This window comes from Myotis nattereri, assembly GCF_964212035.1.
Source record: "Myotis nattereri genome assembly, chromosome: 2".
In the NCBI taxonomy this organism is placed as follows: domain Eukaryota; kingdom Metazoa; phylum Chordata; class Mammalia; order Chiroptera; family Vespertilionidae; genus Myotis; species Myotis nattereri.
In genome coordinates this window covers 120,604,867-120,622,061 of record NC_138076.1, presented here as the reverse complement: position 1 = coordinate 120,622,061, position 17,195 = coordinate 120,604,867, and the positions used below count along the sequence as shown (strand labels likewise).

At 37.8% G+C, this 17,195-nt stretch overlaps 1 protein-coding gene across 1 annotated transcript in view; it reads left to right on the top strand.

Moving 5' to 3' along the window:
- Nucleotides 1-17,195, top strand: part of ERC1 (ELKS/RAB6-interacting/CAST family member 1) — a 443,495-nt gene that overhangs the window by 384,899 nt on the left and 41,401 nt on the right. The window contains exon 17 of the mRNA XM_081083645.1: nucleotides 2,702-2,800. Within this exon, the coding sequence (XP_080939771.1) occupies nucleotides 2,702-2,800 (99 nt within the window). The remainder of the gene's footprint in view (nucleotides 1-2,701; nucleotides 2,801-17,195) is intronic.

Genomic DNA, 17,195 nt, shown 5'->3' with positions numbered 1-17,195 from the left:
AATTTAAAGCAGATTTAGTGGAGTGGAAGGACAGCATGTCCTACCAGATATCAAAATATACTGTAAGATATTGTAATTTTTAAAAGTACCATATTGTAGCAGAAGTAGAATAAATCAGAGCAGCATGCCATTTTTATGTTCATAGGAAGAGGCTGAATGAATACACCTAAATATTAACAGTGCTTACCGCTGATTAAAAGTATACACGTGGTTTATTTTCCATATCATGTACAGTGAAATATTTAGATCATATGTATTAGCAAGTTTATTTCTAGTGTCTTTAAAACTTCAGCTTATAACAATATTTTATTAGTGCAATATATATTACTATTTGATTTTATGTATAGTGTACCTTGTATTTTCTGAATTGCTTGCTCTGTAAAGCGAATTTTCTAAAATGTTGCATGTACATAACATTTCTATAAACAGTGGGGCCTTGACTTACGAGTTTAATTCGTTCCGTGATGGAGCCCGTAACTCAAATTAGTCGTATGTCAAATCAACAGTGAACGAGTGAGACACGTGATGCTGGGCTGATGTTGTGGCATTCACTATGACGTTCGCTGCGCCAACTAGCAGTGGGGTATCTGAAGCTGGCTCATAACCCGAATTTTAGCTCGCAGCTCAAAGCAAAAAATCAGCCGAGAGATGGCTCGTATCTCGAAAAACTCGTTAGTCGGGACACTCGTAAGTCAAGGCCCCACTGTATATAAACATCCTATATAATAAAGAGGTAATATGCAAATTGATTGTCATGCCCTCACACAAGATGGCCGCCCTCTTGTGGTCAAAATATGGCCACCACAAGACGGCTGGCAGGGGAAGGCAGTTAGGGGCAACCGGGCCAGCAGGGGAGGGCAGTTGGGGGAGACCGGGCCAGCAGGGAGGGCAGTTGGGGGGACTGGGACTGCAGGGAAGGGCAGTTGGGGGTGACCAGGCCAACAGGGGAGGGCATTTGGGGGCGACCAGGCTGGCAGGGTAGGGCAGTTGGGGGCGACTGGGCTGGCAGGGGAGGGCAGTTGGGGGCAACCGGGCCAGCAGGGGAGTGGTTAGGGAGTGATCAGGCTGGCAGGCAGAAGCGGTTAGGGGCAATCAATAGGCAGGCAGGCAGGCGAGCGGTTGGGAGCCAGCTGTCCCAGATTGTGATGGGGATGTCCGACTGCCTGTGGGATCGGGCCTGAACCAGCAGTCGGACATCCCCCGAAGGGTCCCAGATTGGACAGGGTGCAAGCTGGGCTGAGGGGACCCCACCCCCCCGCCCCAGGACACAAATTTTGTGCACTGGGCCTCTAGTTATATATATATAAAATGTTAATTATGTACAATGTTAATTATACATAAATTCATGTATTCAGGGCTTAACGTAACCAATTACATAGACTTCCTTTTTGGTAAATATTGAAAAGAAATGTCAATGGTAATAATTCTCTTCTAGTCTAGGGTTAAAGAAGAGGATTTCAAAATCTTTGACTTATTTTAAAGCCTGAATTATTGATGGTTTAAATAAAAGATATTGAATATGTAGCTTCTGTCTGATCAACTTACTGAACTTTATTGTAAGTTGTAATAGGTGAGAAAGGTTTTTCAATTCATTGTCTAGGATTTTCTAGGTATATAATCATTTCAGTACAGATAATGATAACTTTTTCATAATATTAATGGTCTATGTGTTATATAACATTCTCAAAATGAAATAGTTGTTTAAAAGGATAAACAGTTCTTATAATAACACTAGAGGCCCAGTGCACAAATTTGTGCATGGGTGGGGTCCCTCTGCCTGGCCGGTATTTGGGGCTGGCTTTGGGGAGGGACCACGGGAGGTTGGCTGGCCACAGGAGGTTGGATGTGGGAGCGCAAGGACCACCAGGTAGCAGCTCCTGCATTGAGTGTCTGCCCCTGGTGGTCAGTGTGCATCATAGCTACTAGCCGTCCGTCCGGTCATAACAGTTGCTTAGGCTTTTTATATATGTAAATAGATGGAAAGATGGGTCTATATATCATGAAGTGGAAAATAGAGTTACAGAGTCCTATCCTATCTATAGGATGCTATAGGATTTATTTTAAGAACCAAGCATTGCTTAAAGTGCTTAATTTGAGGAGATTACCCCCACCCACCCCCAGAAAAAGAAAAGAAAAAATCCTGTACCAATTTAGGACCTTGTCTTAGTTTGCTCAGGCTGCCATAGCAAAATAACATAGAGTTGGTGGCTTACACACAGGATTTATTTTCTCACAATTCTGGAGGCTGGGAAGTCCAAGATCAAGGTGCCAGCTGATTCATTTCCTGATGAGAGCTCTCTTCCTGGCTGAAAAAGCCACATTCTTACTATGTCCTCACATGGCAGAGAGAAAAATGCAGTGTGAGGGGAAGGGGTATCTTTCGTCTTACAGGGCCACAATCCTGTCCAATTAGGGCCTCACTCCTGTGACCTCATTTAATCTTAAATACCTCCTAAAGACTCTGTCTTCATATACAGTCACATTAGGGGATAGGCTCCAATGTGAATTTTGGGGGGAGGAGGGGAATACAATTCAGTCCATAGCTGTACCTAAACCTCCCCCATATCCTCAGAAATCCTGTTTATTTTATCTCAGACAGGATTAGTTTTATCCTTTCTTATGACATTCTTAAGGCCTTTGTTACTTTACAGTGTCATAGAATTTTCATCTAAATGTTACCTTATGAATCATTTCTTCTTAGACGCAAAATCGAATGAAGCTAATGGCCGACAACTATGAGGACGACTACTTCAAATCCTCTCATTCCAATCAAACCAATCATAAACCCTCCCCAGACCAGGTAAGTCTGCTCTTGAATGTTTTATTTAAAAAAAAATGATATGCTTCTATTTTTATGCATTCTGTACTGTTGTGCTGTAGATTCTGGGATATAAGTTATAAAAAAAATCAGTTTTTGAAAATTCCATCATTTTTTAAAAAACACAGATTCAATTTCTGTACAGGAAGATAATGGATAATTCTGAATATATTAAGAGGAGGTAGTAAAAATATTTGAACACAATAAAGAATCCTTGAATTGGGTTGAGAAAAAAACCTTAATCTTCTCAAAGACACATACTAATTTGTAACAGTCCTGCTTTTCTCACTAAATAAATAATGCCTTATTAGAAAAATAGGAGTCTTGTGAGCTCAGTGAGGCACAACTCAGGGCAAAGGTAGCTATTCTTTAATTGCAAATTTTAAAGTCTCTGCTCATCATCTATTAAACATGAAGATTAAAGCATAGTTTCTTCACTCCATCACCTTGGTGGATCCCTCCAGTATATGTCATTTTCAAAGGAAATTGTTGCCTTCCACTTCTCATCAATGCAAAAGAGGCATTGATGAATCTGAAGGGAACCATATTCAACTCTATATAGTTTTTTGAAAAAAATGGAACTCTCCCAAGATCTTGAAAATGATGGATGGGGGAGAGTGGTGAACAGATTACCTCATGTTCCATAGCCAACAATCAGATTTCAACATCTCCATCACAATCTTAAAATAATAGCTGAGGGGGAATAAAATAATAGTTAAATAATTATATCCATATGATCAAAAAGTCAAATGAAACTCCCCTACTAAACATCTCTACTAAACAATGGCCATGGTGTTGTCTTAGGAGAAGAAGAAGAAATATTGCAGATGAAAGCAGCAATAATATCCAAATTGCATTTTTTTTTTCTGAGATTCAGAAGGTAGATGACATTTACTAAGCCAGTTGAGTCGAGCCTTATATTTAGGCAAGCCTATCTTTAATGTAGGCAGATGGAGAGTTGTCTGCCTGAGGTCAGCAGTCTTATTTTGCCAAGAAGTCGTTATACTTTCTCCGCCTGCTCCTGGATCCCTGGGATTAAATGTGTGCCAGTGTAGACAAGATAAGCATTAGAGCCTTTCCTTGAAACAGGTTTGATAATAAATACAAGTAATTGGATGCTTGGGAGTAGTGGGAGGCAGACAAAAATGGAGAAAGGCTGAAGAAAGGCAAATAATAAAGAAAAGTCTCCAACTTGATAATTTTGTCCAGTCAAGCCCTGGAATGGAGATAACATTCTTGGGAAAGTAGGAAGCATAAAAGTGTAACAACAAACTAAAAAAGAGTCAAGAAATTAGAGTCCATTTTCTTCTACTACTTATGCTTATGTCTTTGTTTTAAATACTAACCAACTCTTTTTCATTCCCATGCTGCTCTGGGGCATTGTTTCCTTCGTCATCTCTCTCCCCATAGGATGAGGAGGAGGGTATATGGGCATAGCCAATCAGATGATCTTAGTTCAGCCATTTTGTTCAGAACGGTGAGAAACGGCTTTCTTTAACTATAGAAATGTTTTTTGTTTGTTTGTTTGCTTTCATTGTGTTTTGCACAATCATTCTCACATCATGTTCCTCTGTAATTCATAAAATCATTTGGTGTGCCTTCTGATTTCTCATTTCACATGATTCCTGTGTGTTTTGCTATGCTTCTGACATAATGGGATTTGGGTTTTGTGGATTTTTTTTTCTTGTGTGTTAATAGTCACTTTTATGATTTTTAAATACGTTTTGGGAGAACTTCCAGGGCATATAACTAAATTTCTCCTGTTGTGATTTTATTAATATTCTATCTTGAGTGATTTTACAGTGTCCTGGTAAGGTTTATAGAGACTTACATCAAATTGGAAATAGAAAATTGACCAAGTACTCTGCCAGTAGATTGGGGATATACATTTTTGTGATAATTAAATATAAATATATCATCTTTAAAAAAAAAAAAAGCAATCTGTACTGTGAACCACAACCTTTTGTTTCTATTTATAGAAGAACTAGAGGTCTGGTGCACGGATTTGTGCACCAGTGGGGTCCTTCAGCCTGGCCTGCGCCCTCTTGCAATCTAGGACCCCTTGGGGGATGTTGGACTGCCGGTTTCAGCCTGATCCCTGCAGGCCAGGCTGAGGGACCCCACCAGTGCACAAATCCATACACCAGGACTCTAGTATGCATAAAAGGTCTTTGGTTAATCTCTCCCCACCCTCGCTCCTCCCCCCTTCACTCTGAAATTCATCAGTCTGTTCCATGTTTCCATGCCTGTGTGTAGAGTGTCTGCCTCCTGGTGGTTAGTGCACATCATAGCTACCAGTTGAATGGTTGAAAGGTTGCTTAGGCTTTTATATATATAGATGCTCTGAATTCTCAGGGTCAGTAATTCTTATAGAGTGCCTACCAACGATATCCCCTAGCATTTTGACATCACTCTCAAACTGTCCTTAAAAATAAGGAGAAGTAAAGAAAGCCTTTTTAACAAGTTAGTCTAAAGAATTTTTTTCCTGTCTGTTATGGATTGCTGCGGGGTCAAACAGTTGCCAGGACACTGTCTAGATTCTCCTTTCTGAGCCATTTGGCTGGAAAACATAGTCCAGCTGTAGCAGTATCTCCCTTTGATCTGATGCCCTGGAGGTTTGACTAAGGAAATCCTTTTCTTAGGAAAAATAATTATGATTAATAAGTTCACACATATTGGTGGTCTTGCACTCCCTGGATTCACTGCCCATGCTTATTAGTGATCTCTTTTGGAGTTGGTTCTCCTTGAAAAGTCTATGTCTTAGAGTTATACTTCTCAAAATGATGGGGACATGTGTAGATCTCTCACTAGCAAACAGCCAAGAAGGATAATGAGGTAAGTTGGGGAATAGGGCATATACTGTGAAGATGGGAAGCTTTTCAAATGACTTTATCCTGAAAGAAGGTGAACTCACAATACCAACCAAAAAGCTCTTTGGGTTAGAAGGTTGCATGCCAGACAAAGCTAAAGCTTAGAAAATCAGTGTGCTAATTCTTTTTAACTAGTCTACATCGTACAGGGGTACTTATTTGTCATGAAGCATGTGGGGCCATACCCTGGAGGTTTGACTAAGGAAATCCTTTTCTTGGGAAAAATAATAACTATGATTAATAGTTCACACATATTGGTGGTCTTGCACTCCCTGGATTCTCTGGATGTAGTTGATCAGTCTCCTCTAAATGAACCTGCCTAATCTATTTTAACAGAACATACAAACTTCTTGGCCTGCCTTAGCAGGAAGCACCTCCCCCATATACATGAACATGGACAGGATTATATTTTAGTTGCACACCCTTTTCTAGCCAACCAGAAGAAAATGTTAGTGTTATAGGAAACAAGGCCCACATTACTAGAAGACTGAAAAATGAACAAGCCTTCAAATAGATTTGTTCCTGAAGTCTCCCTTTTTCTTTCTCTTTTCCTATGGTAGAATAACTCTTAATAGGAGTTCAAATGCTACCGATTTTGTTTTTTTAATTATGCACTATTCATCTTACTTCATCAAAATATTAATTGCCATTGGTTTACCTTCTGGCCCTTTAAATACAGTTCCTCATGTTGTGACCCAACCATAAAATTATTTTCGTTGCTACTTCATAACTGTAATGTTGCTACTGTTATGTAAATATCTGATATGCAGGATGGTCTTAGGCGACCCCTGTGAAAGGGTCATTTGACCGCCAAAGGGGTCGCGACCCACAGGTTGAGAACCGTTGGTTTAACACATTGCAGTTGCAATTAGCAGGCCTGTAGGGCGTGGCTATAGGGTTAAGCCTCGGACTGACCTGTTGGCAAAGCCACAAACAAGTCCCATCTTAGAGGGCACAGTCCTCTTAGCATAATTAGGCTTGACCTTTTGACGCTCCCTAGATCTTATCTGGGTAGCTAATGGGCTGTGGGAGGTGCAGCAAGTGCTGCCAAAACAAGTGAAACTCACAAGAACATTGTAACTATGGTGACCACTACCTTGTTTACCTCTGGCTGTAAAATAAAGGCTCAGCTTGCCTCTGGATCTCTCTCTCTGTGGCCTCAGCCAGGCACAGGAAGACCCACCTACCAGCCGTGGGCAAACTACGGCCTGCAGGCCAGATCCGGCCGTTTGAAATGAATAAAACTAAAAACAAAAAACAAAAAAAAGACCGTACCCTTTTATGTAATGATGTTTACTTTGAATTTATATTAGTTCACACAAACACTCCATCCATGCTTTTGTTCCGGCCCTCCGGTCCAGTTTAAGAACCCATTGTGGCCCTCGAGTCAAAAAGTTTGCCCACCCCTGAAGACCCAGCTTATTCTATCTGTCATTTCTTCATCCTTCACTGCCCTCACTCAGGCTTTCGAACCCTTGGCTGAGCTGGCTTGGCACACAGGCCATAGGTGGTGTTTCTATGATACAGTATTTCAAATTTTCTAAAATGAGCTATAAATATAAGGTTGTATCTTAAAAAAGTACATGCGTGCCCCCTGCAGAAGTCTTGACTTGGCAATCTAGTTTCCTTCACCTATTTCTTTGCTAATTTGACAGAGAACAGATTTTCTTCCAACCAACTACTAACCAGGCCTGACCCTGCTTAGCTTCCCAGATCAGATGAGATCAGCGCATTCAGGGTGGTATGGCTGTATATGAGAACAGATTTTAACAAAATTATTAACTTTTGAAATTAGTGATTTCACTTATCAAACTTAACATCAAAACATATCACATGGGTTTTCTGTAGGCTGAGGGGAGAGAAGGACTCTCCCTTTTTCTAGCTTGAAGTAATACTTGCTTCATTCTATGTGTCTTAGGAGGGTTGCTTTACAGCACATTCTTTCAAAGAAAGTTTCACTGACTACATTTCTTTTATAGGTCATTCCTTTATAAAATTCAAGGTGTTTTTCCAAAGGAAAAAATTCCTCAACATATAGGAGATTAACTTGAATTGGATTGAATTGAATTGAATTGAATTGGAGTTTTCTTCTTTCTTATTTTTCCCTTACAGAAGAATGTACATCCCATGAGGACAGGGACTTAGCAGTGTTTGCTTTTGTATTCCCATAGAACAATGCTTAGTAGAGAGCAAGCTCTCGTTTAATATATAGAGAATTAACTTTTAAATTCATGAAATTCAGATAAGAAACAGTAAAGTTTACATTGAAACCAAGAGCATAGACTTAATTAGCTGTGAGCTTTAATATCAGCATTTCTACTACAAGAAGTTTTGAAAGGGGAGAAGGGAAAAATGTCTAGAAGCAAAAGACCTGTTGAGAAATGTTGAGAATTTAAAAGAGAGTCATAATTAAGTGATAAAATCTGGCTCCTAACAGGTGCTAAATAAAAGGGGTTGAGAATACTTCAGAAATCTTTTCTATCTGCTAATTTAATGTCCTTCAGGTAGAAACTTTTCTTCTCATAACCTGTAGTTTATAGCCATCAAGAGGAGCCTGGAGCATAGTAGCTCTTTCTGAGCTTCATCTTATCGAGACTGTATACACTGGTGCCAGACCACACAAATGAAGGAGGTACCTGCCCAGGGACTTGGCAGTTGGTTTTGGTATAAGACTACTCCACTGACTAAAATCTGGAAGTGTGTTGCATGCCTATTAGCTCGGCACTATAGCATCCCAAAACAAGATTTGGACCAGTATGTTTTGAAACATTTCTTTTTTAATTAGAGGTGATGTAAATGCTAATACAAGCTTTTATGACAAGTGTTTTAAAACAACTATCTCTTTTTCCTTGATCATTTCCTTTTTTTTTGTCTGTCCTAGTTGAATTGTCCTTATCACTTTGAAACATCATGAAATTATCCTATTGCATTAGTACCACTATAGTAGTCTCTTAAGTCTCTAGAGAATATATCTGTAGAAGGGAGGTGTTAAGTCATCTTGTACAATTGAATGGGGTGGTGAATTAGAATATTTTACCAGTATGGTCCAAATTGTTTATTAGACCAATGGTTTAAATCATTTGGACCAATACCAGGACTAGTTTTTGACACAATAGTCAAGGAATAATTTGACCTTTTATTTTCAGAAATAGATCAGAGATTTTAGCAAGACACTTATTTCCTGGAAAGCTTAGGAAAGCCAGTAGAATTCAAGAAGCCGGAGTATTCTAGTGGCAGATAAATGGGAGAGAGAAAAGAAGCATTTATTAAACACTTATTATGGGTGACACTTTCATATCTCTTGTCTTATATTTAATTTTCATAGCCGTCCTAAGAACATGTTATAAAAGAGGAAACAGAGTTCACAGAAGTTAAGTAATTTTCCAAGATTACACACATAACATATAGCAGACATTGAAACCCCAGGACTGACTCTATATTCCGTGCTTTTCCCAGTGTACCTTACCAAAAAGAAAAGGAATCTACCACTTAGCAGTCTAGTTCCTTGGATATTGAATCGAATTGTATTGCTGTGTGAGGAAATAAAACTGCCTTTACCAGTAAGAAACTTTCTTTACTAAATAGAACCTAAGTGGATTTGCAACATCAGTTCACTGATTTTTTTTGTGTGTGGATATTTTCTTTTAGTTTAGATGCAATAAACATTAATATTTTTTTAATGTTCTTAAATATAATAATGTTACATGCCATAAACATTAATCTCAAGAAAAATTATTTTAAATATAATGTTACATAAACACCAATTATTCAAGAAAAACAATCTTAAATATATTACATGCAATAAACATTCATATTTCAAGAAAAAAAGGATTTTAAGTATAATAGTATTACCAAAACTAACATAGTATGATATCACAAAAGTTGTAGGAAATATTAAAATTCTACAAATAACAGGATTACTTCTATTATATTCTAAAATGTTTTCCCCCCTCAGGCTCTATTTTTGTTCATCAGTTTATTTTGTTCATTATATTTCACAAATGAGTGAGATCATGTGATATTTATCTTTCTCTGACTGGCTTATTTCACTTAGCATGATGTTCTCCAGGTCCATCCATGCTATTGCAAATAATAAGAGTTCCTTCTTTTTTACAGCAGCATAGCATTCCATTGTGTAGATGTACCACAGTTTTTTAATCCACTCATCTGCTGATGGGCACTTTAGCTGTTTCCAGATCTTAGCTATTGTAAATTGTGCTGCTATGAACATAGGTGTGCATATATCCTTTCTGATTGGTGTTTCTGATTTCTTGGGATATATTCCTAGAAGTGGAATTATTGGGTCAAATGGGACTTTCGTCTTTAATTTTTTGAGGAAACTCTATATTGTTTTTCAAAGTGGCTGCACCAGTCTGCATTCCCACCAGCAGTGCATGAGCGTTCCTTTTTCTCCGCATCCTTGCCAACACTGTCGTTTGTTGATTTGTTGATGATAGCCATTCTGACGAGTGTGAGATGGTACCTTGTTGTTTTGATTTACTGATATTTTTTTATAAATGCAACTACTTAGAAATCTAGTGAGAAATTTGGAACTTCAGAGATTAGGAAGGGACAGGAAGTGGATCTTGGAGGTTAGAGAATGTTTGGGTGAATGGAAGGGAAAAGAAAAATAATTTTAGATAGGAACCAACTTGAAGGAAGGCACTAAGAATGAGAATATGATATGCAGGGGCTAGTATTCAAACTGGCCAGCTAAACCATAGAGTGTCTATGTCCTTTCATTCATTGCATGGTTATGTACCCACCCACACTTCTATTTTAATATAAAGTGTGCATAACTCAAATAGAAAACTACAAATGTGAGTGGCTCATAAGAACAGATACATGTTGAGCTTTACAGAAGATTAAAAGAGCAATCAGCTTCCCTTGGACATTGTCTGAATCAGTGTTCTGAGTTGATTGCCTTTTCATCTCATTCGGATGCGTCAGGGTCCTGATCTGAATGTGGGCTTCAGAAACAGATTACCTAACTTTATTTATTTGTAAAATGGGAATAATAATATACCTACTTCATGGGGTTGTTGGGTGATTAGGTGAGGTAATATAAAGCCTTTAAAACAGTGCCTTTGCAGATCATGGTTGCTTGATCAGGGCACATGCCTAGGTTGTAGGCTCAATCCCCCATGTGGGGCGTGCAGGAGGCAGCCAATCAATGATTTTCTCTCATCATTGATATTTTTATCTCTCTCTCCCTTCCTCTCTGAAATCAGTAAAAATATATATTTTAAAAAGTGTCTATTCAGATCTTCTGCCTAGTTTTAAATCAAGTAGTTTGTTTTTTAACTAGTGAATTGTATGAGTTTTTTATATATTTTGGATATGAACCCTTATCAGATATTTATTTGCAAATATATTTTCCCATTCAGTAGGTTACTTTGTCATTTTGTTGGTTTCATTTGCTGCTCAAAAGCTTTTTAGTTTGTTGTAGTCTCACTTTGTTTTTTACTTTTGTTGCCTTTGGGTTTTTTGGGTTGTTTGTTTTTTAATCTCACCCAAGAATATTTTTCCATTGATTTTTGGAGAAAGTGGAAGGAGTGGGGGAGGGGAGAGAGAAAGAGAGAAACATCAATGTGAGAGAGGCACATGGATCGGTTGCCTCCTGCATGCACCCCAATCCAGGCCCGGGATTGAGCCTGCAACTGAGGCATGTGCCTTTGACCGACCAGGATTCAAACCCGCAACCCCCTCTTCTGAGGGCCAATAATTTAACCACTGAGTAAACTAGCTAGAGCTGTTGTCTTTGTTTTTAACATCAAATCCAAAAATTACTACTATGTCAAAGAGCTTACTACTTATGGTGGGTCTTACTTGTTTGTTTTTTTAGGAATTTTAAGATTTCATGTGTTACATTCAAGTCTTTTAATCTATTTTAATTTAATTTTTTGTGTATGGTATAATACAGTGGTCAGCAAACTCATTAGTCAACAGAGCCAAATATCAACAGTACAACGATTGGAATTTCTTTTGAGAGCCAAATTTTTTAAACTTAAACTATATAGGTAGGTACACTGTTATTAACTTAATTAGGGTACTCCTAAGGCTTAGGAAGAACCACAATCAAGGGGCCAAAGAGCCACATGTGGCTCACAAGCCGCAGTTTGCCGACCACGGGTATAAGATAACAGTCCAGGTTCATTATTTTGCATGTGGCTCTCCAGTGTTCTCAACACCATTTATTAAAGAGACTCTTCTTTCCACATTGCATATTCTTGGTTTCTTTGTCAGAAATTAATTGTGTGTGGTTATTTCTGGGCTCTCTATTCTATTTCATTCATCTGTGTGGCTGTTTTTATGCCAGTACTATATATTTTTAATTACTATAACTTTATAATATAGTTTAAAATCAGAGAACATCATTCTGGTGACTCAGTTTTTTTTCTCAAGATTACTTTGGCTATTTGGGGTCTTTTATGGTTCGATACAAATTGAAGGGGGTTTTGTTCTATTTCTGAGAAAAATGCCATTAGAATTTTGATAGGATTCCATTGGATCTATAGATTGCTCTGGATTGTATGGACATTTTAACAATATTAACTCTTCCAATCTGTAAGCACAAAATATCTTTCCATTTTTGTAAGTCTTTCAATTTCTTTTATTAATGACTAGTAGTTGTCAATACATACATCTTTCACTTCCTTGGTTAAATTTTTTTCTAGGTATTTTATTCATTTTGATGTAATTTTAAATGGGATTGTTTTCTTCACTTGTTTCTGATAGTTCATTATTAATGTATAGAAATGCAACAGATGTTTGTGTATTGATTTTGTGTCCTACAACATTACTGAATTTGCTTATGCTAATGGTTTTTAATGAAGTCTTTGGGATTTTCTATATGTAATATGTCATCTGAAAATAGTGACATTTTTACCTCTTCTTTTCCAATTTGGATACCTTTTATTTCTTTTTCTTGCCTAATTCCTCTGGCATGGCTAATACTATCCTATATAATAAAAGGGTAATATGCAAATTGACCCTAACAGCGGAATGACCGGTCGCTGTGATGCGCACTGACCAACAGGGGGCAGACGCTCAACACAGGAGCTGCCCCCTGGTAGTCACTGTGCTCCCACAGGGGGAGCTCCGCTCAGCTACAAGCTGGGCTGACAGCTGCGAGGGTTCCCAGGCTGACACAGAGGGATGTCTTACTGCCAGCTTAGGCCCAATCCCCCGGGGAGCAGGCCCAACCCGGCAGATGGACATCCCCTGAGGGGTCCCGGACTGCGAGAGGGCACAGGCCATGCTGAGGGACCCCCCTGAGTGCACAAATTGTTGTGCACTGGGCCTCTAGTGTTAAATAAAAGTGGAAAGAGTGGGCATCCTTCTCTTGTTCCTGATCTGAACTGGAAAAACTTCCAACTTTTCACACTTGTTCTCTATGGGCTATCTTTATTATGTTGAAACATTTCCCTCTATACCCACTTTGTTGAGTTTTTATAAATGGATTTTGCATTTTGTCAGATGTCAGTTCTGCATCTGTTGAGATGGTTATATAGTTTTATCCTTTATTTTTATGATGTGATGTATTAGATTGACTGATTTGCAAGTGTTAAACCACCTTTGCATCCCTGGAATAAATTCTGCTTGATCATGGTGTATGATCCTTTTAATGTATTGTTGAATTTGGTTTGCTAATATTTTATTGACGAATTTTGTATGTATGGTCATCAAGGATATTGACCTGTAATTTTCTTGTGGTGTCCTTGTATGGTTTTTGTATCAGGGTAATGATTTGGGAGCATTCCCTCCTCGTCTGTTTTTTGGAAGAGTTTAAGAAGGATTGGTATTACGTCTTCTTTTATTGTTTTGTAGAACCACCAGTGATGTTTTCTGGTTCTGAACTTATGTTTGTTAGAAGTTTTTGATTACTGATTCAATCTCCTTACTTGTAATTGGTCTGTTCAGATTTTCTATTTCGTCATGACTCAGTCTTGGTAGAATGTATGTTTCTAGGAATTTACCCATTTCTTCTGAGTTGTCCAATTTGTTAGTGTATAATTGTTCATAGGAGTCTTTCATTATTCTTTGTATTTCTGTGGTATTAGTTATAAAATCTCTGTTTTCATTTCTGATTTTACTTGCATCCCCTTTTTTTCTTGGTTAGTCTAGCTAACAGTTTGTCAATTTTACCTTTTCAGAGAACTAGCTTTTAATTTTATTGTTCTTTTTTATTGTCTTTTAAATCTCTGTTTCATTTATTTTTGCTCTAATCTTTGTTATTTCCTTCCTTCTACTAAATTGGCTTTTTTAGTTCTTTTTCTAGTTTCTTGAGTAAGGACATTTATTTGAGACTTTCTTATTTCTTTAGGAGCATTTATCACTATGAACTTCCCTTTAGAACTGCTTTTGCTGCATCCCATAAATTTTTGTGTGATACATTTCCATTCTCAGTTGTCTCAAGGTATTTTTTGATTTAGCCATTACCAACACCCTTTTAGAGCATAGAATACAAAAATTCTCTTATCATCTTTTTTAAAAAATAGTTTATTCATAGGAGAATTTGAAAAGAATAGTTGGTTTTGGTTCTAAGAAAACCTCCAGGCAGTTAGAGACCATCTGCCTGGCTGTCTTAGGGAGGAAAGTAGGGGAGACCTATGCAGCCTAAAGGAGGCTCACTGTAATGTTCCCTTTTTCCTATCTTACATTTTCCCCTTAGAAATAAACAAGCTAATATTGGTATGATTTTTGTAAGGCATTTGTTTTGGATTGTATTTAATAGTTAGGAGTAAGAGTACTTCTTGGTCATTTTGGAAGCTAGGACCCAAGAGCTCTACTTTTTTTCTTATAAACACATTTTTCTGCTTTAGAAGTATTATAACTGATATGATTCCTTTGAGATAATTGCCTTTGCCCTCCTGTTGGCCCATAAGGGCATTTAGGCCCCCAGGACGTACACCATGGGTATTCCAGGTAAATTTACATATTTATTTCTAACTAGCGTTTCTTTGATAACTGGTCACCAGCCTGGAAGTATCTCAAATCCTGTCACATAGTTTTTATTTTAAAGCCCAGCAGAGTCCTGTGTGTGTGTGTGTGTGTGTGTGTGTGTGTGTGTGATGTGACTGTAGCAGTCTTATGTTTAAACCTCAATAAGAAGCAACTGCTTTCCAAAACAGCTAAATCTGCAGGTCCAAAAAAAAATGAAGGTGTGTTTTTTTTTAACTGCCGCATTTACCAATACTGCCTGAACAATATCAATATCACTCCAAGGTATCACGGCGTGGGAAGTTATCCACAAATATGAAGTCAGACCCAATTACCTTTAAGAAGCATCCCATAGTGGCAGGGGACTTTTTCTTCTGACATGGGGTGATTTTCAGGCAACAGAAAGAAGCAGAAGCCACTACTTCTGCACTGTGGTTCTAAGTACTCCTTTTTTTTTTTTTTTCTTTTTTGAGACAATTTCTATTTTATTTTTTAAAATTTATTTTATTGATTTTTTTATGGAGAGGAAGGGAGAGGGATAGAGAGTTAGAAACATCGATGAAAGAGATGTTCCTACTGGGGATGTGCCTGCAACCAAGGTACATGCCCTTGACTGGCATTGAGCCTGGGACCCTTCACTCTGCAGGCCAGCACTCTATCCACTGAGCCAAACCTGTTAGGGCCTAAGTACTTCTTGACAGACTTAGTGATTACCTGAGCTCTCTGAAGGCAGAGACCTCTTAGGCCACACGAATGAGTTGTAATTTGTGGAAGAGACCTTTCTCAATATATTTTGAAGATCACATTTATAGTGTTCCACAGGAACAGTCTTCATTTTTGTAGTTTCCGCTGAGTGATTGAAGGTGGCATTGTCCTGTGACTCACTTGATTAATTTTAGACTGAAATTATGGTGTTTTAAATATCTCTGGAACATATGCTCTTAAATCCATGAGTTTTTTCTTGATGATGAGCATTTAACATATGAAGAGCTAGTCTTCTTGCTTATGGTATTATTTATGATTTAAACATTCTTTCTGGACAATAAAAATATCCGTGCACTTAGTGCAAAAAATTTTCATCATAATTTGATTGTTTGTTATAGTCATCTGAAAATAAAGGATTCTATAGAGCACAGTGAATATTTATTGAATAAAAAACTGGTGAGTTTTACCCTAAAGAAACATTCCATGTATTTTGTTTGAAGTGCTGTGCATCAGTAGTAGCTGTTTTTAATCTTTTAATTTCCTCTGTACCCTAACAAGGTTATCCTATAACCTGATATCATTCATGTTTATCGACTTCCTAGACTGATCTTAGCTCCAGTCAATATCCAATGCACCTTCTAGAATATATCAAGTTCATTACCTTCAGCCCCCACTAAACATATATGGCAGAACCCCTTTTAATGCCAGTTTTGGAAGACAGGCTTAGCACTTGCCTATTATATCACACTTTTATTTTTCAGAGTTCTGTTTTGGAGTATATAATTTGACTCATATTTTATCTGCACTATTAAACAATATTCTTGTTACCATAGGGTTCTATGGTATTCCTTTCATTAACTTGTCCTCAGCTCTTCACTAATTTGTTGTTTTCTATACATATTCTCTGTCTTTAGGATTATTATCTGTTTTGGGTTAAAGGAATATTTTCTTGGACACAAAAATGCATCATCAACCAAAACAAAAGAGTTCTTCTCCCTTGATGTGTCTTCCTCCTTCTTCGTGATCCTGGGATGATGAGGCTGAAGTTTCCAGCTGGATCTGGCAGTCAGCATCTCTGGGATAAATTAAATGAGCGTACTTGATTGAGGTGTAGCTGGACTGTATCACTGTCTTCCTATTATCCTAGGAGATCAAAGCAAAGCACAAATAGAGGCTTAGTCTTTAAAATATTTAAAACAGATGGCTGATTCCTTTTGGTGAAAATTCAGGTTTTAAGGCAAACCACTTGTTAGCAAGATTTCATTTCTTTTCATTGATAGTCAATACTGAACATATACCTTCCTTTCTTCCTCAATTTCAAGACTAGAATCACAAGCTTTTGCATGAGGAGGGATTTGGCAAACCTAGAAAGCTCTTAAACTATCTAAGTTCCTTTTCTGGTGAATGTAAAATAAGTTATTCAAATTTTCTTTAAACAGTTTTGGTATTAAATGAAAACATCTTAAATGTTTACATTCTGATAGTCATTTTGTTGGTGGGTCACTATTTAAAATCTAGTATTCATATTGTTACATCTTCCATAAATTAAACCAGGATGTTTATCCCTGATGAATTTATGTTTTAACAAACTGAAAAACGCATTTTCCACACTCCTTATCATTGACATCTGGGCCCTAAGTTTACATGGAATAATTCCTTAAGTGGGCCTTTAAGTTTTCTTTTGTTGTTGTTTTTGTTAATCCTCACCTGAGGATATATTTTCCAGTGATTTTTTTTTAGAGAGAGTGGAAAGGAGGGGGGGGGGGGGAGAGAGAGAGAGAGAGAGAGAGAGAGAGAAACATCTGTGTGAGAGAGACACACTCATCAATTGCCTCCACAGCTCCCCAATTGGAGCCGGG